General features: G+C 43.7%; 2 protein-coding genes across 5 annotated transcripts; both read left to right on the top strand.

The window, feature by feature from the left end:
- The first annotated feature begins 312 nt into the window (after nucleotides 1–312).
- LOC143516824 (glycerol-3-phosphate dehydrogenase [NAD(+)], cytoplasmic) lies at nucleotides 313–7339 on the top strand. Its single transcript, XM_077008678.1, has 8 exons — nucleotides 313–471; nucleotides 4303–4480; nucleotides 4686–4826; nucleotides 5202–5340; nucleotides 5533–5645; nucleotides 5825–6061; nucleotides 6168–6274; nucleotides 6540–7339. Exons 1-8 carry the CDS (start codon nucleotides 431–433, stop codon nucleotides 6634–6636), a joined length of 1053 nt encoding a protein of 350 aa, XP_076864793.1. The 5' UTR covers nucleotides 313–430; the 3' UTR covers nucleotides 6637–7339.
- Nucleotides 7340–7653: 314 nt separating this feature from the next.
- Nucleotides 7654–25373, top strand: cers5 (ceramide synthase 5). Of its 4 annotated transcripts, none has more exons than XM_077008634.1 (11): nucleotides 7654–7711; nucleotides 9515–9722; nucleotides 15781–15886; nucleotides 16628–16758; nucleotides 16890–16947; nucleotides 17282–17332; nucleotides 17596–17688; nucleotides 20684–20812; nucleotides 20939–21045; nucleotides 23438–23594; nucleotides 24750–25373. In XM_077008634.1, exons 1-11 carry the CDS (start codon nucleotides 7669–7671, stop codon nucleotides 24897–24899), a joined length of 1233 nt encoding a protein of 410 aa, XP_076864749.1. In that variant the 5' UTR covers nucleotides 7654–7668; the 3' UTR covers nucleotides 24900–25373. The 4 variants fall into 4 exon arrangements, with proteins under 4 accessions (XP_076864749.1, XP_076864740.1, XP_076864758.1 ...); XM_077008625.1 differs by lacking the exon at nucleotides 7654–7711 and adding an exon at nucleotides 9156–9246; XM_077008643.1 differs by lacking the exons at nucleotides 7654–7711; nucleotides 23438–23594; nucleotides 24750–25373 and adding exons at nucleotides 9156–9246; nucleotides 23264–23431.
- The last annotated feature ends 6 nt before the right edge of the window (nucleotides 25374–25379 follow it).

The raw sequence follows: 25379 nt of genomic DNA, 5'->3' as shown, positions 1-25379 counted from the left end.
GCTGAACGGGGTAATGTATAAAATTTAAATATTCTCAATGAATGAACTTAACACTGTATGCATTTCTCCATTTTAACAAATTATTAAAGCTCTGCAAGTTTTTCTTTTCCTCATTTTGTTTTGGACCAAACTTGTTCGATTTGTCAACCCTTATAATAAAAATATCTTGTATTGATACGTTGTTTTTTATTAGCTTGATTGTTTACTTCCACAAAGGTTTACACACATTAGTGCTTGTATAGTTTGACTTGCTGTGTATTGTGATAGACAATACGATAAATCGGTGTATAGGAAGGGGCGTTAACAATTTCGGGCTCCGCCCATGTGGACTATAAACACGAACCACCTCCGCGCGCACCGCTGCTCCATGACCGGCTCGTTTAAGCCCACAGATCCTGCACAAAATAGCCCAGAAAGCCGTATATAGCCCATGGCTGCGAAAAAGGTCTGTATTATCGGATCGGGCAACTGGTAAGTTAAATACGGCTACTCACCTATTTGGTTTTTTGTTTTTTCTCAGAGACGCCGGCTCTATTTTAAGCTGAAAGTGATCCTGTGTCACTATGAACTTTGTTTCGACTGTATCAGAATACAGTAGAAGCGGCTTCGCTGTGGATCCGAGAACACCGGTCACCCACAGGCATTAAAAGATTTGAAATATCTGCGTATAAAACATTAAAGGCTAAATTGCGTTCTGCGTATTCTGGTGTTGAACTTTGATACTTGGTCGTAGTTTGTTGCATTATGACTAGTTTAATACGGCAGTTTTAGGCATCGCATTGTAACCGATTAGCGTCCCCGTTGTGTGCACAGTAATGGCGTTAGATGAAAGTAAGATTGCGCTATTTTCACATCACGTTCCTCATCCTCCCGGGGGTTAACCCCGTGTCATCCTCTCCGAGCAGCAACTCGGACACTCCAGCGAGGCGTTATGATCCGCAGATCCTGCCTACCAAGTATGAATGCGTGCTAATAATGTTTACCCAACAGCCTGAATAATTCCTGCTGGGCTTTGTTGACTGAACCTCGTTTGATTTACCTTGACAGTATCTGCCACATAAAAGTATGAACGACTTTTCTCCAAGATCAGTAAGGTTTAAAATGACATTGTAACTAGTGACCTGTAGACACTGGGTTGCATTGAAGGCATATTTTGCATATGGGAAGTCAATATTACTAAAATATTTACAATTGGCAGAAATGTTTTGGAAACCAGTTCCTCACTTGTATTACTCTAAGCATCATTTTGGAAATACATTCTCTTATGTATATTTTGATTACGTGTGGACCATTTCAAAACTGATATCAGGCTAATGATCAATGACATGATAAACCTACTATTACTGTTGAGTTTATTGTTTGCTTATTTTGTTATTTTTTGTTAATAATGGAAAATGAAGATATAGTGTAATCTGGCATCAAGAGCCTGTTTCTCAAACAGTCTAATAATTCAACCTGGAGCAGAACTTGCAGTAAAACTAAACTTGCCAGTAGTATGAAGTTGTCATGACTACCGTACAGCGAGTAGAACAGCTGTGCTGCAGAATCACACACTCAAATCCTCGATTTCTCCTCATGCAGGCTAATATTTGTTCAACGTGAAAGGGCCCTAATATAACGAGAGTGCATCTGTCTATATGTTACCTGCCCTTTGGGACATGTCGCCTTGTCAATCCCCACAATCATAAAGAACAGAATGGCGAGGTACACACTGTTAGGACCTGCCAGGTGGTTTTGTGCCTGTGTAACCGGTGGATGTCTGTCGTGCTACCACAATCACCAAACAGTCTGCGTTGTGTTTTGTTATTCTTTAATTCTGGCAAAAGAACAATCCAACCTTTAATGCTGGATAGGTGCTCCTGCCTCTTCTCTGCTCTCTCCTCATACAATGCAGAATTACAATGCCCACAGAGGGGATAAACAGGACTAAACTACATGCAACTATAACAATAAAACATTGACTTTTCATTACGAACTGTACAGACACATACAACAGCAATATGACCGCTACACTCTGCTACCTTAGCATAGCCCACACATTACAGAATTATACATGTCTACATACAAAATCATGCATACCTGGCAAAAGAACAATCCAACCTTTAATGCTGGATAGGTGCTCCTGCCTCTTCTCTGCTCTCTCCTCGTATAAAAAGGGATAAAAGTAATAACTCACTCCGCTGCTTTAGCGGACAGACACGCTGTGTAATGTTAGCTATCTGTATAGAACTGTAACTAAACTTAAATTAGTCAATGAGAAAATAATACGTAACAAAACAGCTAATTAAGAACTCAATAATTTATTCAAGGGCCCAGTGATGTGTCTGTGTTAACTAAATTGAAGGATTATAATGGATATGATATGGAGTAATTTACAATACCTACCTCCTCATACAATGCAGAATTACAATGGAGGAGGTAAAGTGAGGGGAGGAGACTTTAAGGCAGAGCGAAAGGGCGGGGCTTCCCAAGATAACTGGCCAGCACATATAAAGGTTGAATTAAAAGGAGAATTTTGTGTAATTATAACTTTATTACAATGTTACACCTGCACTGATGCCCCGGACTCAGTTCATCACCTAATGTTCGTTGTCTTGCACTTGATCCATTTTGATCTCAGTTCTTTAGAATATTTTTACACTTGATGCTGGAATAACAACTCTTTATACAAAATGTACAAACAGGTTTCTAGTCAGTTGATGGTTTGAGTGGCACCATCAGTCTCTCGCCTGTCAATCTGTCTTGCAGACGGTGTCTTGCCTTCATTATCGTGTTACAAAACCTCTGTGTTTGAACAGACTCTTTACTCTTGTCACACCTGAGAGCCTGTCATATTGCCTGCAAGCCAGTTCTGTACGGGACACCTGTAATATGACTGTCACTGTATGCCGGTGTGATGGCGCACTATGAGATTTCTACACTGATGTGCACTGATGCAAACAGACTCTACAGAACCCATCCAAATGTTATTTAATCATCAGCTAAATTCAGTGTGGAAGCTTTCCAGTTGTGTGATTGACAGTTTCCCCAAAGTCTATATTTGGGTCTATCTAGCGCATCAGTGATCTAGTACAGATGTGCCAAATCTAATTATCCACCATTTATCTTCCGCAGTGAACAGCAACAACTGAATTGCTTGTAACGTGCAACACTTCAGCTCTTCAGGTCAGCGCCATCGTGGAAATCATTCTTCCATTCATCATATAGAGCAGGGGTGGCCATCCCGTCAGAGAGCAAGAGCCACATCATACACATGAGCACACTTGATCACCCATCCCTTCCCCTCCCTCCCTCCCTCCCTCCTCTCGCTCTCTCTCTCTCTCTCTCTCTCGCTCGCTCTCTCTCTCTCTCTCTCTCACACACACACACACAAACAGAGATACCTCTACTCAGATTTACTATAAATGTCACACACGGGCAGGGTGGTTAGGGAACTGGTTTTGTGACCGGAGGGTCGTGGGTTCGATTCCCAGACCCGAGGCCATGACTGACGTGCCCTTGAGCAAGGCACCTAACCCCAACTGCTCCCCGGGTGCTGGGCTAGGGATCTGTTTAAAATTTCCTCTTTTCATCTTCATATTTTTTGTTTTGCTGTGCATTTTTCCCTGCCATTTTGAGGGCAAACTTGACACAAATTGTTTATTGAAATTATCTTGTCCTGACTGGGAATCGGTGTTTTCATCTCACGCACATGCGCGTTTGACGAAAATACCGGGATGAACTCAAGCTAAGGGAACAGCACATTAAAAAACATAAACATAAGTCGTGATATACTTCAGGACTTTGGCATGGTTGGAGGAGGTGGGCGCACACTACTAGCTCTGTTATGTACGCAATTGTTGTTTTCTAGGTAAAAGGTGGCTAAAGTCCGTTATCAACACTCGGTACAGCGCCACTGACCTGCGCTCACCTTTAGGAAGAAGAGAACAGACAGTGGCAGTAGTTTTGAAGCTCCCTCAGTCGTGTGTGGTGCCTTTGCTGCATGTGGTTTATGTGGTTTATTCCAAACGTGTGACAGAAGACTGCGTCTCACCAACGAGACTCAAAGCAGAGTCACTTCATGCCGCTAGTCTCCTGTTTTCCACTACGCCGGTTTTAAAAGTATTAGTGGCTCGCTAGGCTTGTAAACAAACCGTGCACCACGAAGATGTAGCAGTGTGTTGCCCTCAGAGCTGATGAGGTAACCGGGCCACAGCACAGACCGTTTGTGCAGGTGAGCGTGGACCGGCTGGGGAGCCGCATGAAACCAGGCAAAGAGCTGCAGGTTGGCCACTCCTGATATAGAGACACTCTTTTCCTCAGGGGGTCTGCCATTGCCAAGATCGTGGGGGCCAATGCAGCCAAGCATGCCACGTTCGACGACACTGTGAACATGTGGGTGTTCGAGGAGGTGGTGAACGGACGCAAGCTCACCGAGATCATCAACACAGAGCACGAGAATGTTAAATACCTGCCAGGACACAAGCTGCCTCCAAACGTGGTAGGAACATCACGCAAAAAGCAGTGACTGGGTCCACTTTTGGAAAGGAAACACATTAACCCATCCTGCTCCTCCTTTAACACTAATAGATTTGGTCTTTGATATGATGAATTGGGGTCCAGGTCTTTCTTAAACTCCCCTGGCATTATTGTGATTAAGATTTTCACCTATTTGTGAAATTGTTCTGGTTTTTGTTTCTTTCCAGGTGGCTGTTCCAGACCTGTTGGAGGCTGTCAAAGGTGGAGATATCCTCATCTTTGTGATCCCTCACCAGTTTGTACACAGAACCTGCGAAACAATCAAAGGGCACGTCAAGAAGGATGCAGTGGGAATGTCCCTAATTAAGGCAAGTCTCTGTACGTCATGTTAAACGTTTGAAACATTTACCTATATAGCAGTATTGTATAGTTAAATCTGTATACAGTATTTAGGGCCATAGGTTAATGTTTACTTACTAATTTGGCATAATTTGGCATTGTGTTTAGGTTTGGCAGGATGAACCACGTATTTCCTGGTTAACATTTGTCAAAAGTAAACTTGTAATTCTGCTCCCACTCTGTGTGTGTGTGTGTGTGTGTGTGTGTGTGTGTGTGTGTGTGTGTGTGTGTGTGTGTGTGTGTGTGTGTGTGTGTGTGTGTGTGTGTGTGTGTGTGTGTGTGTGTGTGTGTGTGTGTGTGTGTGTGTGTGTGTGTGTGTGTGTTTTGAATGTTACGTGAGCCAGGGTGTGGATGAGGGCCCTGAAGGGCTGAAGCTAATTTCGGATGTGATCAAAGAGAAGCTGGGCATAACCATGACTGTGCTCATGGGGGCCAACCTGGCCAATGAGGTGGCTGCTGAGAAATTCTGCGAAACTACCATTGGTGCGTGTGCAGTAAATATTATGAACGGAAAACAGCAAGCTTGCTTATTAGCTTTATTGTATCATTCAAGACAGTCGATGACAGAAGCAACAGTGCGCATGTATGATGAGGGTGTGTGCAGACAGCTGGTTTTACTGTGTGATCAGTGAATTTAGTCCTGGGATACTTGGCAGCATGTGTTGATCCATTTAGGCTGCAAAAGCAAGGAACATGGACCCCTGCTGAAAGAACTCATGCAGACTTCAAACTTTCGGGTTACTGTCGTAGAGGAGGCAGATGTTGTAGAGATCTGTGGAGCTCTAAAGGTGATCACACGTCAGCCATTCACATCCGATAGATCACTGGCCAACAGTCAGCGCCATTATGATTCTTGCTGTATTTCACTTAATGTAACATCTTGTGATGTTCCATTACAAGATGATGCTCATATCTGTGATTTGAGGCACGGGTCATTTCTCCTTTATTCATTCATATCTTTGTCTAGAACATCGTGGCAGTGGGTGCAGGGTTCTGCGATGGCCTGAACTATGGCGACAACACCAAGGCTGCGGTGATCCGCCTGGGCCTGATGGAGATGATTGCCTTTGCGCGCATCTTCTGCACGGCCGGGCCCGTCTCCTCCGCCACCTTCCTGGAGAGCTGCGGCGTGGCGGACCTCATAACCACCTGCTACGGCGGACGCAACCGCAAGATTGGCGAGGCTTTTGCCAGGACGGGCAAGGTCGGTGGGCCAGAAGGACGCTCCACCCCGCTCGCTTGTGTCTTGTCAACGCTGCGTTGGATTTTTGTTTGTGTCTGATGGAAAATGTGTGCCCTCTCCGCCTCAGACGATCGAGGAGCTGGAGAAAGAGATGCTGAACGGTCAGAAGCTCCAGGGTCCTGCCACGGCGGCTGAAGTCAACCACATCCTCAAACACAAAAACTTGGTTGACAAGTAAGTGACTGTAGAACATAGCATATCTTTGTGGCAGACACAAGAAAAAGGGGAATTACTTCTTTGTACAGCAACTGGCAACCCATCTGTGGATCTGCCATGCTGTACTTTTATCACTTCTATCCCAAATCTATGCAGTTACTGGTGGTAGATTTTGACGACCCACGTTGGGCATCCTTAAAAATTCCTAATTCAGAATTCTTGCTAATGAGCATGCAAATTAACAACGTTTTTTATCGCCTTTTTGTATTTAATGTCTCCCCAGGTTTCCGCTGTTCAATGCAGTCTATCAGATCTGCTTCCAGGGTCATCCAGTGAAGGAGTTCATCAACTGTTTGCAGAATCACCCAGAGCACATGTAACTCACTGGCAACCTCAGGCAAGATATGGTTGAAATAGCTAGTTAGAGAATTACCCACTACAGCTTAGATGGGGAGCAAGGGTAGTTTTAAATTGTAGCTGTGATTTACACATGTCATACGTTTAAGGATGGAAGAGACTACATTGCAACAGAGAATGGAACTATGGCTGAACTGGAGATGCCTTCACCTAAACATTTCAAAAGTGCCGTCGATGTCATAGCTTCCCTGCCAAAAAGCCTTACCATATTACCACACTGCAAAAAATGGGACCGAGGTGTCTGTGTGTTTTTTTGGATCTTATAACCCTGACACAGATGTTCTTCATAAAAGATTTGTGTTGGCAAGGAGTCCCAACTCTCTTAAACACAGTCTCTCTCAAGTGAGTAGGCTGATTTGCATAGTCTGTATGGTAACAGAATCTTATGGACTGTGGCAACTGAGGATAAAAAAGTGCCTTAAAATGCCTTAAAATGCCTAAAACTTAACATCTAATCGTGTTCAGACAGTTGTTTTGTGTTAAACAGAAAAATCACAGTTAACTAATTCTGACTTCATGTACAATAGCAACGAGTACTGTCCCTTTTATAATCTTGCTTTTATTCTAGGTTTACAGTTTCAGGTATAGCACATTGTTAAGAAAACTTTATTTTGAATTCAGTTATTTAAATTGTAAAAAATAAACATTTCTCAAGTCTTATCTTTTTATTTTATATTTGCCCAATGTTGTGGGGTTTTTGTTGTATAGTACAGCCACAAAAGGAACTCTGTCAGCTGACTGCAATTATTGAAATGAAAATTATGTTTGCAGCCAAACAAACTGAATGTCAGTCCTTTAGCCTGCACAAATCTCTGGCTCTGTGTATTTACTGTACTGTGGGGGTTGCATTTACACACACACACACTTCAGGCATGAAATATGACCGTGCTTGAGGAGCCCTGGGCTGCTACCCTAAACTCTTCACCTTTTACCACTTCCAAGGTTTCACCCTTTGACCTTTAGTCGCAAATGCCTCTCATCCTTGCCCTACCAAGATGCTGCAGTGCACGCTGGGACCTTTCTTCTGGGATTCTGGAGGTTTGCATCACTGAAATATGGGGACATTTATTACGGTCACATGCAAAATGCACACAGAACGTCTCGTTTTGTATTAGAGACGGTGAAAGCTTAATTTTCGTCTGCCTGAGAGGAGGAACGTGTATATCTGTTGGTTTCAGTAGTTTGCGTTGTTGTTTTTTGTTTTACACTGCCAATTGCGGTTGTCCTTTTCGCGTTGTCATTGTTACAGGATCAATTTTCAGATGCTTCTACTTTTCCTGCTTCTAGGCTACTGACTGAAATATAGTTCATAAGTACTCCGCATAGTTGAACGTCTATTAATATTGCTGTCATGCAGCGGTTGAACTGCTATATTTAGAGGTGTAGAGCACGAAGAGGACAGAAGGTGGCTGTAGGAGCAAAGCATTGCGACTCTCATGAGTGGCAGCGACAGTTTTGCGCCTCAGAGATCGCAGAAATTACGCAAATGTATCTCTAAAAGTCAAGTACGTGTCATTTCAAACGGCATAAAATAGAATAAAATAATTTTATGCAGGGGTCTTCCGTCCAAACACGTGTAAAACCATCAATTAAACTGCTGTTCATGGCGATGGCCACACTGTGGCATCGTCGACCAAAAACCTCAAACCTCACATCGACTGAATTCCCCTCAAAAACTAACTGAAGTTGCACGTGACCCACAAATACTGAGGGGTTTGGGGAGGAATATTACTCGTTTCTCGTTGGGAGACATGTTGAATTCAGCTAAGCCTTTCTGAGACGAGCCCTTAGGCAAAGCTTCGACAAAGAAGAGTACACCTGTACCCTGTGCTTTGTGAACGCGGAGTATTTATTATTCTACACATTTTCCCATGTGAGACCCACGCCCTTCCCGGCCGGAGGCTCGGACTACAGAAACAGCCGCCCATTGTGGGCTGCGCGCGAGAAACGTCACGCACCTCCAGCCCTCGCGCGTGTGGCGGGAGGCTTCCAAGATAAGAGTCGTGCACTTCTCAAAGGTGCCATGCAGCTACATGCCGTAAAGACCGGGCTCACGCTTTCTGTGATAATAAAAATAACAGTAGAATATACTTACGTACAAATGAAATGTGGTCGCAATGCAGTCTGCATAAATACTGACAAACATCGTTTAACTCTGTTGTCTCGAATGAATTCAAATGAACAGTTAAATTTAGCCAGTATTTATTATGTCTGAAATGGAATAGAATGTTCTGATTCGTAGTAGGCTTGCCTTAAATTGAGTTTACAAAACAAAAAATGTTAGAGGACACATTTTAGCCTAAATATCATATAGTGCGTACCACATCAGCGCACCAAATTGTGGCAAAGTGACTCACTTTTTGGATATTCCGCATGCTAGTCAATAATTGTTTATTGAATTAAATACCCGCGTGATATGGCGTGACTGCATGTTGTCAGTGACGGAGGTTTACAGCGTAATGATAATCGCCACCGATCAGATTTTAAAGAGTTTTAAATGAGTACTGTTCGAGAGAGCGGAAGCGCCGTTCAGCAGCATACGGTTCAAACGCCGCCACGCTTCATCAGTACCGGTTAGATATGAAAGAAGACACTTGCAAATAACAAACAGTACACACTTCGTTAACGTTTCGCTAGTTGCACTTTTTCTAAAATAATAACCGCTAGATCGGTTCTTTGTGTCCGACGACACAGCACCGCCGATCAGTCCCGCGCGGAGGCGGAGCGGCGGCGGCGGCGTCCACGCGCGTGCGGAAACGGTTCCGCGGTGGATCTCCTCGCACACGCTGCCGTGCACAGAAAAGGGGCGGTGAATACATAATCCCTTCATTTTTTCTTTAGGTACTTCACTTCCTCCTGCAGCGACAGTTCTGAACATGGCTTCTCTTTCAGCCTGGTTCTGGAACGAGAGGTTCTGGCTTCCTCACAATGTCACTTGGGCGGACCTGGCAGACCCGGCGCCCGGGGTGGAGTACCCTAAAGCCGGACACTTGCTCACAGCTTTGCCCCTGGCCCTGGGAATATTCGCTGTCAGGATATTTTTTGAAAGGTACGCATTGAGACAGGCAAGTAGCGAAACTCATCACTCGATTGCCAAACCGGGCAAAAACCAAGGAAATTGGCGATGGACCGGAAGAGGGACGGTATGAGCGAGCACCAAAATGTGTGTCTTATTTCAAATTGCGTGTAAGGACAGTTAGCCAGCGGTAGTGTCTTTATTTTTTGGGGAGGAGTATTTGTTTTAGTTTATTCCCAGCAAGAAACGTGCGCATACGAGTTGATTATTACAAGTGAAGTCCCTCTGTGTCCGGTTAGATAGGTTAGTTATCATGGTTCGGAATAAGCCTTTGAGAATCCAAAGTGTGCTAAGTAGCTAGCGGGCGGTGTGTAAAGTTGTTGATGAATGGCATATTTACTAACTTCCAGGTTAAACAGTGAGGAAGAATTTGAATGTAAAGCTTAGATTCTGCCTGTCAGCCTTGGTACACTCATGCCATCCTATAATTGGAAGCATGTCTTCCAGGCTGTATGCCGAGCAGACGTTGGGCCAGAATGGACTAGCTATTTGTCTTGTGATCTAACACATAATTGCCTATTGTTGACTATTTTCTCGGTGCTCCCAAAACACACGCGCAAGCTTTGTCCCCACTGAATGACAGCTTTGCCATGTAGTGTTTGATATCTGCTTATGTGTCTACTTATATGTGCCATTGTTTCTAAGTTCTTATGTGAAGTTATCAAACCTGGACTATGTTATGTGGACAGCCTAGTGTAGATAGATGAAAACTGAATTACACACGTGTCTTACAGTTAAGCAGTGGTCAGCTGGCAGTAGAAGTGCCCAAGATTAGTAGATAGGATTCAGGAACATATCTGAGAAATATTCTCTTGCAGGTTGTTTTTAGCTGATAGGTTCTACCTACCAGGCACTAAAATCCAGTGTAAACATAAAAATGGGTCTAACAGGTCCCTCTGTGGCATGACCGCAGTGAAATTAAAGTTTATTACCTGCATAGAGAGGAGCACCTTCTTGCTGAACCAGCTGGAGCTAACGATAACTATCAGGCTCTTCTGGTTACAGAGGAATCTTCAGATGGTTTTGAGTCTGGTTCCACTGGTTCTGTAAAAGCCTCGTCTGCTATAGATGAAATGTCAAGCCTCTGCACACGTCCCCCCGTGTGCTTTGGCAGAGACTAACTTTATCATCGCTTGTTAAACCTGTCCTGTACAAGAATGCAGAAAACCTAGTCTTAAAAAAACCAAAAGAAAGAAGACCTGAAGACTATTGGTTTTCTTTCAGTTGTTGCAACAAATGTTATATTTTAATAGCCGGATTAAATTCTGAATTAATGTCAGTGATAATCTGTGTCTTACTGCTAGATTTAAGGCCATGGGCTACATTTAAATCACACTTTGTGAAAAATTGCAGAACATTGCTTTTGAACCTCAGTCAGGTCATCAAGGGACACTGACTCGGTATCTCCTAATGACCAGACCTGTTTCTGGGTGACATCTCTGAGTGAGCTACTTAGCCCTAAAGCCCTAAGGCTTAACTCTAACAGTACTCCACCATGTCCCCCCCCCCCCCCCCCCCTCCTCTGAGAGCCCATCACCTGATGTTTATTTCAGAGGACACCCATCTTTCTGTGGCGCTTCTAGGGACTCATCGCTATCCCTTCATTAGCAGCGTCTGGAGATCCAATCATGGTTCGCCAAATCCGAGCGGTCCAATTAAGCTCCCCCTCCGCTGAGTATGGGGTTGGCTCCGGGGGACCGGCTGCCTGCTCCTGGGGAGGAGCCAGCGCGGCGCTGAGGGCTGACAGCTGGGTGCTCTCGCTCAGCCAGCCGCGCGTCCCTCGGGCCGCGGGGGGAAGTTGTCGTCGGTGGCGCACGCGGCTGCTCTAGTTGCACAGACCTGTTCATTTATTCATCAGCGATGACTGGGGCGCGGCGGATGGCGTCAGCCTCTTCGCCGCGGGGGTTAAGCGTGTCGGCATGTTTTGCTGGCTGGCGGGTTGGCGCGTGCGCACATTCTCAGTCAGGTTTCCCCGCGTGTGTTGGGACACCCACCCTCGTTGAGAGCCGCGCACACTGCAACTTTGCTCATTTTTATTACCAAGGAATTGGGTGGCGCACACTGGTCAGCGTGTAGACTCAGCCATACACAGTGCTTCACACAACAACCATCCATTCAGGGTCTCCAGCTTGGTCCCATTTGACTTCAGGAATGTGCTCAAGATCTTAAAAAAACTCAAATCGTAGTGATTGAGCAGGACGAAGTATTTTGGGTAAGGAACTGCTGTGAAAGGAGTGACTCTGAGCATAGAAATACTCCTCTGCTTTGAGTTGAGACTCACTGAATAGTTAATGGACTGGCGGCTTCTTCCAGGCGCCTTCTTTGGTGCCGGTATGCGTAAATGCAGGCTAAGCTGTTAGGACAGAGAAGGTTTTATAAGATAAAGCCCCAGTCTTTTGTTTGAGGACATTTTGCCTAGACCCAAGCTTTCTACATTCAAATCAAAGTTTGTCAGAGATTTGTAGTGGGAACAAAGTTGCAGTGAAAGGAAATGTGGAAACTCCTGAGGTAGCGCATAAAATAAAAATGGAAACAGTAAATAATACCAATGTATAAACTTTTTGGAGGATACAAAAATGTGTCCAGGATGGGATGGAGTCTAAGCATGAGATGAGAAGAAGAGTATTCAAATAATTCGAGAAGGTTCTCAGACTGTGGACTCACATGCTTGGCCTGTAAGATTCTGGTTTACACAACTTCCAGAAAAGGGGAACCATTCTGAGCCTGAAATGTGGTCTTCTCCTTCATTATCTAAGTAATAAACCACTTTCACTCACTGCTGAAGTCTGACCGTAATAATCTTAATGTGGATGTTTTGTAAGACAGTAAGAAGAGGAATGGAGTTAATCTTTAAATACGACACTGCTGAAGTTTGTAAGCCTTTTTGGTGAGTGAAATAACCTCAGCAAAAGACCCAGATAGTGACGAAACAATGTGTGATGTCAGCTCTTGAACCTTCGCCCTTGTGTGACGACCCATTTCCTGGTATTTGATCTTACCATGGTTTAAACTTGTAAACTTAGTCACCGATATGTCATTTGACACACAATAGGCTTGACCAGTGATTGACTTTTATAAAGTATATAATCTACTGATAGTAACCTTAGTAACCCACGGCTGCATTATTGAACGTGTGTGTGTGTAGTTTTACACTCTGTCAGGCTGACACCTTTTACCTCAGGATGCTCCTCACAAGAGGTGCTTCTGCAGCTCACAGAGCACTGAGGGAATGTGTTTAAATGTGTTTAAAACTAGCCTGCATAGCACATGTTCAGAAACGCTACCAGCGCAGAACATTAGCAGGACACTACGGAGGATATTCCAAATCACTGCCGACTTGCAGATAACAGAAACATGATTTTAAATGTGAAAGTGATTTAATGTGCATGATGTCCACATTCGTGAAATGTGAAGTGTTTTTTATTTAGGAAATATGTGGGGACATAATCAAGGACAGGTTGGGCCCCTCTGATCGTGCGGCTTCATGCTAGCGGACGTTTGTTGGATGTCTGGTATTTGATTTTTGCCCCAACATGTCCAAAATGTTTTCAGTAAAGTGTCCTTAGAAAGCATGTAAGATCCTTATGTCAAAAGAATTCTTGTATAAACATCACTGTAATGCAGTCCCTGGTCTCCATAATTCTCTTGGAAGATCCACTCATGATATTTTCTTAAAGCCTGGCTTTGTGATTTTGAATCATGTTAATACAGAGATGCAAGTGATCACTATATCTGGTTAACTAGGATTTGGATAATAATGGCCACTGTAAATTCCACTGTAGGGTGAAGAATACGACTGTAAACATAGTGAATCTGTCTGTCTGTTTCTGTCTCCCTGCCAGCTAGTTAGGTGAGAACTTATCAAGAATTCTGTTTAAATATCAGAACTACCAAGTGCTAAATGTAACACCTTCACACAGAGAGTGCAACTTGCTCTTCGTCTGCCCTGTTCTAATTAAAACACATTCTCTGAAACACTATTTTGGGTTGGCGCCACATTCCACAGTTCTTTATGTGCTCGTGAGGTAGCGTCAAACTGGCCCGAGCAGGAACTCTGCATAACGCTTATACAAGGCTAATAAACCCTTGGAAACATCTGGAAACACTGAGTTGCGATGGTTCTTTATCCTGTGTCTCCGTGTCGGTGTAGATGCAGTTTGCTTGTGTTCGTGCCAAAGAGATAGCTCATGGGGAACTGTGTCTCCCAGATTAAAAAGATCTGAGGCGATATTAAGTTTTCCTGTCTTGCACTTCTGGAGCTGACTAAATACTATCAACCCAATTGCAGTCTAGTTTTGACTGTAATACATTCATGTACACATATAAGCACCGTGTTTATGTGTGTGTACATGCCATCGTTTAATTACGTTTCCTGCTTAAGGTAAAGTAGTTTCATACCCTGTCTGAAAATATCAGGGTCTTCAAGCTTAAGGTTCATTTAAAGGTAGGCCTATTGTAATTTAGCTTTCATTTCATTTCATCTCAGTTTAAAGTCTAAAGAAATAAACACACCTTCAGGACATGCAAATAGTCCTTTATTCTCTACATGGATCTTTGAATGAGATGAATGATTTAAAGGAATTACAGTGAAGCAGAAAGCCGCCTCCATTGTTTATATTGTCCTGTCCCTCCCCCGAACACACACACACACACACAGTGTTTTGATTAATATAATATTATTAATATTAATATAAAGTCTGAATTTCAAGAAATTAAGCAAAACTCTCCTCTTAAATGTACTGTAGTGAGCCTTGATCTCTCTAGGATATTTCTAAAAGGTAATTGCATAACAGAGTTGTGTTATTACACAGGTATCTATCAGTTCCCTTAGTGTGTTTGCTGCTGCTTCCCATGTAGAGTCATATCGCTGGTGTGTTGTGGTGTTATTGTTCTGACTCCTCTGCATTTTAAATGAATGCTTTTGCAAATCAAGATCCAGCTTGAAAGAGTCTCAGTTGGACTAAACAAAGACCTGCAGTTCTGCTCATCAGTGACACGGTTGAGTTTCACTTACAAATTTACAATAAGAAACATTCTTATACAGCCACTATAAATCTTCACCATTACTGTATTAGCACGTAGAAACAAGGCAGGTTACCCTTGTCAAAGACTTACCCACAATGCTTCATGTTTGGTCCTTTTAAAGGGTTTAACAGTACTAAAGAGTACATTCATAGAGAAATGTAAATATCAGTCACTGGAATATCACATTCCAGTTTAAAGCAAAAGGACCTTTGACAGTGACACATCTGAGAAGCCAGTAAAATTCATCATGTAAATAGCCTTGTCGATTTTCCTAATTCAGTTGCATGTTAAACATTGCAGGATGGCTGCACTACTGACGAGAGTCCTGACGTGAGTCCTGTTTTTGTACAGCAGGACCTTTGTATTGTTAAATGTACCTTTATGAGAGTGTGTAAAAGTAGGGTGTTTCCCTCAGTGCATTTTACCTTTAAACATACAAACGGTTGGACCCATATATAAAAACAAATTGCTGACCCAGTCCAATATGAAGATCCTGTTTGTGTAGAGTTCTGATGCACTGACCATTTACGTTGAACATACACCTTTCTGTAGCACCTACCCTGTGTTAGCTATGTGTGTGCAATATATAGCACTCCATCAATGGATGTGTCCTTCAGCCGTTTGCACATGGACAATCCTGTTTTATTACATTTACATTTTATGGCATTTGGCAGACGCCCTTATCCAGAGTGACTTACATTTTTATCTCTTTTTTTTTATACAAGTCAGCAATTGAGGGTTAAGGGCCTTGCTCAGGGGCACCTCAGTCATGGCCTCAGGTCTGGGAATCTAACCCACGACCCTCCGGTCACAAGACCAGTTCCCTAACCACCAGGCCATGACTGCCCTATTATAGCAGTGTAAACTCAATGTAAACTCTTATTTAAGACATGGCGTCTCGGAGGCCCACCATGCAGCACTGAGCCGTCTCTGCTGTCAGCGGCTCTGATGGCGACGCTGTCGTGAAGTTCGGCCTCTCCTGACGGCTGTGTTTTTGACCCCACAGGTTCATCGCAGGTCCCTGCGCGAACGTGCTCCGCATTCAGGCCGAGGTGACCCGGAAGGCCCAACAGAACCCCGTCTTGGAGAAAATGTTTACATCCGTTACAAAGGTACCTCCGCCTCTCCTACACGCGCCATTGCGTTGCCTTGGGTCGCGCCCCCGGGGCTGGATCTAAACCTGTGCTGTCTTCCATGGCTATACGGCGTGAAGTTGTGGCGAAGCCCAGCTTTAATGTGTGGATTGGCTCACGTGTGTACTTCCACGCTTCTGTCTCGACCTATCTTCAGCCAAACCAAATCTTTTTTGCTCACTGGAGCCATACACTCACTCTTTGAATACAGCTGTCATGCCAACCTCTCCTTTGAAACAACCATTCACCATTCACGTTTACCTCGTTGTGTTTCCATAGAGATGTGTAAATGCAGCACTCATATTGAAAGGGTTTGCCATTACCGAATCAACAGCTGGAACAAACATCATTTTCTACACTAAATGCTGTTGTTGATTTTCCAGTTTCCTGTAATTCAAAGAGCTCAGTGCCGGTAACCTTTAATAGCTACCCATGCTACAGGTGAACAGGTGTTCCATCTGTTATTGCTACCTGAGTGCCACCTGATATCACACAAGGATGCAGCTTTGCATGTATTGTTGCATTACCAATCCGTAACGTCAGCTAGACGTATATGACGGCGCTGTGTTTATAGATCTTAACGTTTCCTGTGTCACTTACTTCTTATTGTGGTTGTCGTTAAGTTAGAAGCTAATTGCTGTTTGCTCAATCTTCACATGAGCTTTTGTGTTTGACAAAAGGGAGAAACGCTCACTTCTCATGCGGCTTTTGTTCTCCTAGTGCCCAGACTCCCGGCAGCTTGATGGGCTTGCCAAGCAGCTGGACTGGGAGGTGCGGAAGATCCAGCGATGGTTTCGACACCGGCGGAACCAGGACAAGCCCACCACACGGACCAAGTTCTGCGAGAGCATGTGGGTCCCGATCTGTGACCCACGCACAGAGCCTAATGTTTTACTCGTGCGTGCGTGCGCATGTTCTGGTTGCATTTGTCACCGTGATGTTGCATTTTGTCTGATTCCACATCTGCAATTTTTCTTGGCAGGTGGAGGTTTACATTTTATCTGTGCATATTTACCTACGGGTTCTGCTTTCTGTGGCAGGTGAGCTACACACATCAACACTGAAGTACTAAGGCCCTCCATATTACAATAATATGGTGAAGCTCTGTAGACGCTGGTCTGCAGGTCTGGGTGTGTCTAGTCTGTTTGGGGACTGCATCACTGTGCAGCTGTTTCTTTGTGTCACTCAGCTGGCTGCCTCCATATAACAACACAGGAGCCTCTGAATAATGTTGATAAACATGTCGAGGCTACTGTGTTGAACATCAGTTAACACGAGTAATGTCCACAAGCAGAATGGAAAATTAAAACGTTTAAATTAACTGTGTGTGTGTGTGTGTGTGTGTGTGTGTGTGTGTGTGTGTGTGTGTTATAGTCTCCCTGGATGTGGGACACGCGACAATGCTGGTACAATTACCCCTATCAGGTAAGGTAAAATGATCCTGAGTATAGCAATGTGTCAGGGTTTCAAACAGCAATTGAACATCTATGTTGTGCCATTAGTATCCTACAGCCCCCTATCTCGTGTGTGTGTGTGTGTGTGTGTGTGTGTGTGTGTGTGTGTGTGTGTGTGTGTGTGTGTGTGTGTGTGTGTGTGTGTGTGTGTGTGTGTGTGTGTGTGTGTGTGTGTGTGTGTGTGTGTGTGTGTGTGTGTGTGTGTGTGTGTGTGCGCAATGTTTTCCCGGAAAGGTCCTGACACCTGGCCTATATCACTACTACGTGACAGAGCTGGCCTTCTACTGGTCACTCATGTTCTCCCAGTTTACAGACATCAAGAGAAAGGTGGGTGGTTGTGTGTGTGTGTGTGTGTGTTCTTAAAAGAAAATCTGAGGAACTTGTGTGGCTAGTCAAAACACTTCTTCATTTTTGTCATGGCTGTGAATAAGGGTTAGGGCTAAACACCTGTTGCTTAAGATATGCCTATATTGTTCCGCGGGCCAAATTTGGCAGATAGCTCTGACCTGCGGTCCGGGGGACGGGGGGGGGTCCGGATTTATTTACAACAATTTATTCTGGGTCCGGATGGGATGGCATTTGGGTCCGTATCCAGTTAATCAGGAATGAGATTGGGTCCGGACAGGACTGCGTTCGAGTTCGCCTGTTGGTGACCTCTGAGATATGCAAATGGTAGCATGAATATTTATCAGCAAATGTTAGGTCCTCACACTGACGGTGATTCAGGGAGCCGTGCTGGTGGGGAGGTGCTCATGCGTTCCCTGCGCATAGGCCCCCTAATTCCCAGATGGCCTCCGCCCACCTGGTGGTGTCTGGCTTTATGGGATTGGGGAGTGACCCTGTGCCATTGCGCCGCACACACATTGCACATTCCTGCGCATTGACTTTGCCCTCTGTGGTTCCCCATCTGTCCTGACCTTACTCGCATCTGGGCGCCGACGTGATCATTAGCGAGACTATTCCCCAATCATGTAACCCTAGTCAAATCAAAACTCCTGGTAGTGTCATGTAGATTACAAGCTGTTTAATCTGCAGCCCGCCCAGGTTGAATGTCATATTGTTCCGTAGTATAATAGTTACTGGTTCATCATTTGTAGGTGCATAGTTGTACTTCTGTTACCTTGACTGTGTAACTTTGCCCTATGGCCTCATAAACATCAAGGCGTGTTTTCAGTAGTAGATTATAGTATATAGATTATAGTTCAATGTTTATAGGTTCCCAGTTAAGGCTGTAACAAACGACTGTACTGGAGGACTTGAGTCCTGTAGGCACTTGCTAGGTTTGTACCAGATCTCAACCGTAGGGTGTTTGGTCATGTGACCCTGTCATGAAATGATTGCGATTCTTTGGCACATGGATGGTTGGTGTTACAGTCCAAATGTGCATGTTAATTAATGCCAGGACTGCACAACCTTTTACAGGAATGATTGTTGCATTGCAGTCAGTGGCCTGACTAATCGTGGATGTTATTGGCACATGCAGCACCTCTGGTCTCATAGGAGAGCATTTATGCTGAGTGGCGTTTACCTGATAGACGTAGGGCCTGCTTGCCTCCTAAGAATCGGGAGGAAACTGTACGTCCTTCTCTTATGCGTACAGATTTGCATATCATTTGCAACTTTTTACGTATTTGCTTGGGAGCAAATGATGTCACAAACACACAGATGTCTTTTGTCGGGATGTTTGTCTGTTATGGGTTACTCCGCATCATCCAGTGTGACCGCAAGTCAAAACAATTAATGTTCCTACCACCTCTAATGTCCACATCAGAACCGAGAGGGAGTTAGTGAAGGTTAGCATTAGCATTAGGTGTAGGTTAGCATAGTGAATTTGCTCGTGATACTGTTTTGTACTGAGTGTTGACAAGAAGGTTTTGGGGCAATGGAGGGTTTTATTGATCAGGGCAGTCTGATATGGTTATATGGAGTTATTGACCAAACGTTGAGCCGTCCAACATAATTGGAAAGGGAAGACCATCAGCACCATTGTAACTTTCATACATCTTCTCAGATAGAGTGCACCAATTTTAACCTCACACCAGATGTAGAAATGATGCGTGGTGTAGGTAATAAAATAAATAGATATCCACAGCTAGAATAGCACTTATACAATACCAATATTCAAGATTGGTGCATTGTATGTCATAAACACGTATTAATATGAACTTTGAAGTATGTAAACAGCTATAGGCTGGTGTTCCCCCTCCAGTTCACATAAGCCTATTTAAACAACGTGATCCACCATATCACATTCCAGTTCACTCAGTATAAAAGAACTGAGAGTTCTGCTTGTTTTCATACAGGATTGAATGAGCAGACATGAATTCCACCTTATTATTAGGTGGTTGAACATGATTGTTTACTCTGTGCTGAAGGGACCACCCAGGAGTTCATGGTTCACTACGAGCGTAATGTCCCTTGATCAGCACAGGCTGCAAAACACAGTGATGCCAAACGTGAGACCTGAACAATTAACTCATTAAAAAAGAAACGTTTTGAGAGACAGGCTGCTCCAAACACAGCGCAAGTGATGTGTTTGGTTTTGGTCCAAAAAGCCAGTACTGGCCATGATCCTGTGCAGCAAAGTGGTACAGGAAAAATTGCATTTCAAAGGTTCTGGTGCTTGGGTCGAACATGCTTGGGTCGAAGTGCTCTTAACATCTGTATACCTGAACGTAAGCAGGTCTTTGATGTCCACTGCTGTTTTTGACTGTGCTGGTCTCTCATAAAGCTGCCATCCTGAATGCAGCTTCATACTGGACTGTGCTGAACTTCCTAAAAACAGACACCATTTTACAGAGTTGGTTCGTAGCCAGTATGAAGCCATGTACAGCTTTCTGAGAGGAACACTGATTTACATACAAAAAGGGTTGTGCGTTAGGAAGAAGGAAACACCTGCTTGATCAAACTGTTGCCCTCAAACGGTTGAAATATTGCAGAAGAGCGTTTAATAGCTTCCGCGATCAAGATGTGGCACAAGTCTGTCTCTCTCAGGGTTGGGGGGAAAACGTTTGGTCACGTTGAGTCGGGATTGGACTGTTTTGTGATTCGCTCTGATGAAATAGATTCACTCTGATGTCTGGTGTTACTGTCATTCTAGGAGTTTATCTAGAAGATAATCTAGACACACTATATGGAAACTAATCTATCTGATCTAGAAACACTATCTAGAAGCTAATCTAGCCAATTATCTAGAAACTAGTCTAGGTACACTTATCTAGACCTTGAAGATTTGGCCCCATGCTGGAAGTACTTTAATCCATTTTAATCCATGCCATAGACTAACATTATCTGTGTCCTCTGCACTAACGGCCATCCTCAGGACTTCCTCATCATGTTTGTGCATCATCTGGCCACAGTGACCCTGGTCAGCTTCTCCTACGTGATCAACATGGCACGAGTAGGAACTCTGGTGCTGTGCCTGCATGACTCCTCTGACGTCCTCTTGGAGGTAAATGCGTGATGTAACAAAAAAAACCAAAACAGCAGCACAGAGGCGCTGTGGAAGCTGAGATAAGAACCCTCGGCTGAATTACCATTTTCTGCTTTTGTGAAATGTTGAATTTCTTCTTCTCAGGCTGCCAAGTTAGCAAACTATGCCAAATATCAGCGCCTGTGCGACTTCCTGTTTGTCACGTTCGGAGTGGCCTTCTTCGGAACAAGGCTCATCGTTTATCCTTACTGGTGGGTGACGATCCTGTGTGTGTGTGTGTGTGTGTGTGTGTGTGTTACGTACATCAACATATTTCTAAGTAGTGTTGTCAAAAAAATCGATATATCGATACGTATCGATACTGAACATTCTGAAACGGTACAATACTCGTTTCCCTTAAGTATCGATTCTTTTTACATAAAATGCGCTTTCGTTTGACCCACCCAAGCTGCCGTAATGCACAGGACAGTTTGTAATGCTAATATGGCAGCTAAAGCAAACGCAGTGCTGTTGGATTCGAAGCAGATACAGATGGAAAACCGAAGGACATGAACAAGCCCGTTTGCAAGCGGTGCTTTTGGAACATTTCAACGAAGGGCGCTAAAGCGCGCGCACCTCGCGCGAACCTCCGCGAGCGGAGGAGGCTTTATACTTTCCGCTTTGCAGTGTTGTCCGAAACTATATGTGGTAGTATAAAAGAAACACCCCTCAAAACAGGAGAATGAACACTTACCTGACGAATTTTAATGCTGCTTTGTGTTTCAGTGTGTTTCAGGTTTGAAAAGTGCTGCAATTTAGGCTAAAGTACTTGAAAATGTTGAAATTGTAACCACTTCGTTTCACAACAAATATCTGTCTGACTGAACAGTTTTTTTGTATTACATTAACAAATACGAGCCTCTTGTAATTCCAGGATGAAACATGAGAGAACGTGAAGACGTTAAGATTGGGCATTTTGAAAATAAACAACCATTAAATAATGTGATTAAAAGCGCAATATTTCGAATCATTTCGAGTATATGTATAAATATTTAACTTAATTAAGTTTAACATGCTGGGAAATATTGGTACAAGCGCTTGAATTGAACCCTGCAAACATGACTTTGTTCATTGCGCGGCGCGCGCGAAGTTACAAAATTCAAGAGGTGCACGACCTCGCGTGCGCCGCGCTTCAGCACGATGAAAAAGTCATGTTTGCAGGGTTCATACACCTTGTGGAATTCAAACACTTGTATGTCACTTTCAAGGTCCATTTCAATATTTCCCAGCACGAGCAAAGACACTTTGTCAGATGTTCAAAAGACGTCCACTGAAAAGCCAGAATGAAAGTTTTAGTGACATCTTTTTTAAACGTCTATTACTGCCGTTCAGTTGCAGTTTTTGCACGTCCTGACATCCAATAAAGGTCCTAGTCAGACGTTCAGATAGAAAACTCGTCATAGACGTTCATGTTAAGTTAAAAGGTTAAGGTCCTAGTCACACTGTCAGATTTTGAACCAGTTTTGAACGTCCACCAGACATGCAAAAATGGGTCTGGACTGACCGACGTTATACAGACTTGATTTTAACGTCTTTCTGACGTCGCATGTTTGTTGGGATAAGTTAAATATTTATACATATACTCGAAATTATTCGCTTTTTTATCACATTATTTAATGGTTGTTTATTTTCAAAACGCCCAATCGTAACGTCTTCACGTTCTCTCATGTTTCATCCTGGAATTACAAGATGCTCGTATTTAACACAAAAGAACTGTTCAGTCAGACAGATATTTGTTGTGAAATGAAGTTACAATTTCAAGCATTTTCAAACACAAAGCAACATTCATTTTTTTGTTTATAAAAAATAAATAAAAAGGCTTTAAAACGGAAATTAGCACAGTATCTGACTTTGGTATCGAAAATGGTATCGAATTTCAATATTTTTTTTAAGTATCGTATCGAAGTTGTAATTCTTAGTATCGTGACAAGCCTATTTCCAAGTGCTTTTTAATCATACGAAGAAGGCATGAATGGGTTAGCACATGCATATGGACATGCTTGTCATCTCGTACATGCGTGTAAAAAGCCCAATTAACATGCTTCCGAAGTCAGGCCGGAGGAACGGTTCGGATTGTCTTGGCTGCGAGACAGTAATGCGAGCAGGCAGATTCGGTGTCCGCGCGTTTGGGTTTGAGCGTCCGCACCGCATCCCGGGTACTGAAATCCACACGGCGGCGGCGGCGGGGGTCACTGACGGCGTGGCTGAGTGTCTGAACCCGACCCGCTGCTTCCTGACCACTTGCCTTTCCAGGTGAGGTTTATGAAGACACTGCCGTCATAGGGCCTGGTCACCCTAAAGCGCTAACATGGCTAATGCCGAATGATGTCTTGTTAACATGTGCAGGTGTCTCATGTGCACGGTGACACAACCTCTGTGACGGCGGTCAAGTGTAACTCCACTGATGATGTCATGCATGTGTTGTTTCAGGGTTCTGAACAGTACGATGTTTGAGAGCTGGGATGATGATGATGATGATGATGTTTCAGGGTTCTGAACAGTACGATGTTTGAGAGCTGGGATGATGATGATGATGATGATGTTTCAGGGTTCTGAACAGTACGATGTTTGAGAGCTGGGATGATGATGATGATGATGTTTCAGGGTTCTGAACAGTACGATGTTTGAGAGCTGGGATCTGGTGGGGCCGTTCCCTTCCTGGTGGCTCTTCAACTCCCTGCTGCTGGTGCTGCAGGTGCTGCACATCATCTGGTTCTACCTCATAACCCGCATCGCCCTCAAAGCCCTCATGAGAGGGAAGGTGAGAAATGCACTTAGTGGCCAGCAGGGGTCGACATAAGCGTCATTATGGCTTAATCTTGGCTAGAATGTGTATGTGTGTGTGCATATAAATTTCTATTGAGTTATTTATTTGTTTTGGGGAGGTTGCAGCACCAAAGGGGAAAAAACACCCATAAACTAAACTAGAAAATAAAAATGAAATATGAACTAAATATGGTGTTTTATTAGGAGGGATGCACCAGTACTGAATTTCATGGGCCAATAAATGATCATTAGAACCATGACATATTAAACTCAAGTCCCAGGTAAATCAGACTTTTATATGCAAATGCAGGCAGTTATTGTAAACGTATTGCTCTTACTTTTATTACATTTTTTTCTAACTTTTTCAAATATTAAGCACCATTTTATAACTTCGAGCTGGTGGAGGTATAAGGTCCATGGCTGGAAAATCCTCAGGACGAAAACCTTTGGGTTAATAAGAGTGGAGACCGAAAAACAAAGCTTAAGCATTGCGTGTTTGTGTGTGTGTGCGTTGTGTTGTGTGTGTACATACATGCATGCGCACGCCTAATCTAAAGTGCCTGTGGGTCTGTATACTGCATGTGTAGCTGCTGCACGTCTTCTCTCCTGACAGAATGGTTCGGACTCTGCTAGTCCAGTGCAGCCTTGGGTATCTCTCTCATCTCCGCCACACTGCTCTCTCTCTCTGCTCTCTCCTCCTTCCTGTGATTCCCGTCCTTCTCTCTCCTCCACAGATCTGGCTCCACTTTCCTGCCCTCTCTTCTCGGTCGGAAGGCAGCTGCCGTCTTGTGATAACTCTTTCCTGACCGAGATCTCTACCTTTTCTGTCCCCTTTTTTTTCCTCTCATTCTTGCTGTCTAGTGCAGCCCTACTGTCTCAGTCCTTAGCAGTAAGTCTCCGTCTCTGAGTCTATCCACATTTTAAGCTCTTTAATATTCAGCTAGTCTTTCAAAGCAAACTAATGTGTATTACACACTAGTTTTACTGTAAAGTGCTTCCTTGTGCTAGTAGTTGATAACAGTGCTGAAATATGTAACAGATAAAATTGTTCTCAAAAAATGCCTCAAAATAGTTTGCTTCCAAATAACTCATTTGCTATGTGACCACACAACAATTTCAGTTCAACCACCAATGGTCTCATTTGTCCCAGGTGTCCAAAGACGTCCGTAGTGACATCGAAAGCAGCTCAGAGGAAGAGACTGCAAAGACCCACAGTCATGTCACTTCTGCAAAACGGGAGAACGGCACGAACGGTCACTTTGGCTCCCAGCCCTGGACCCAGAACGACAGCAACGGTTGACCTGTGACTCAGAACTGTCGTTACCATGGCATTGTAATTGGACTTTGCTTCATCTATTTCTCCAGCAAAACAAAAATCTTATTGGATGTATGAGGCTATGTTCACATTCCCCCATTTTTTTTTACCACACGCTCTGAGCTGACATCGTGTTAAACGTTCGGTTGAGACAATGGACACTGATGCCTAAGTAGTGAAATGCACAAAACGAGGACAAATGTGAGATTAAAGAGGTAATTTTTGCATTCCTTGGTTTCAGAAGCAAAAGTGTGCTCACTGTCTTCCTAAAGCTTCACGTTTTACTGAAGTTGAGGAAGAAGAGTCCTTCCCTGCTGTCGTTTGACTCTGATGTACATGAGCTTTTTATACACGTTTCCCTGTTCAGTTACTGATGTGTGTTCATTTCTGTCTTTTTTCAATTTGCTTCATTTTTATTTAGAAACCAAATAAGTTTATTAAAATGATTCAATCACTTCACACTGG

The sequence above is a fragment of the Brachyhypopomus gauderio genome, chromosome 1, assembly GCF_052324685.1.
Source record: "Brachyhypopomus gauderio isolate BG-103 chromosome 1, BGAUD_0.2, whole genome shotgun sequence".
NCBI lineage: Eukaryota > Metazoa > Chordata > Actinopteri > Gymnotiformes > Hypopomidae > Brachyhypopomus > Brachyhypopomus gauderio.
This window is presented reverse-complemented; position numbering and strand designations above follow the sequence as displayed.

Bases quoted from the DNA above. Each gene is read 5' to 3' on its own strand.
- LOC143516824 (XM_077008678.1), top strand. From the start codon at position 431: ATGGCTGCGAAAAAGGTCTGTATTATCGGATCGGGCAACTG. The intron at 5,341-5,532 runs GTGCGTGTGCAG...TGATCCATTTAG, and splicing joins ATTCTGCGAAACTACCATTG to GCTGCAAAAGCAAGGAACAT. The intron at 6,275-6,539 runs GTAAGTGACTGT...ATGTCTCCCCAG, and splicing joins CACAAAAACTTGGTTGACAA to GTTTCCGCTGTTCAATGCAG.
- cers5 (XM_077008625.1), top strand. From the start codon at position 9,171: ATGAGTACTGTTCGAGAGAGCGGAAGCGCCGTTCAGCAGCATACGGTT. The intron at 15,887-16,627 runs GTACCTCCGCCT...TTGTTCTCCTAG, and splicing joins TGTTTACATCCGTTACAAAG to TGCCCAGACTCCCGGCAGCT. The intron at 17,689-20,683 runs GTGGGTGGTTGT...GGCCATCCTCAG, and splicing joins TTACAGACATCAAGAGAAAG to GACTTCCTCATCATGTTTGT.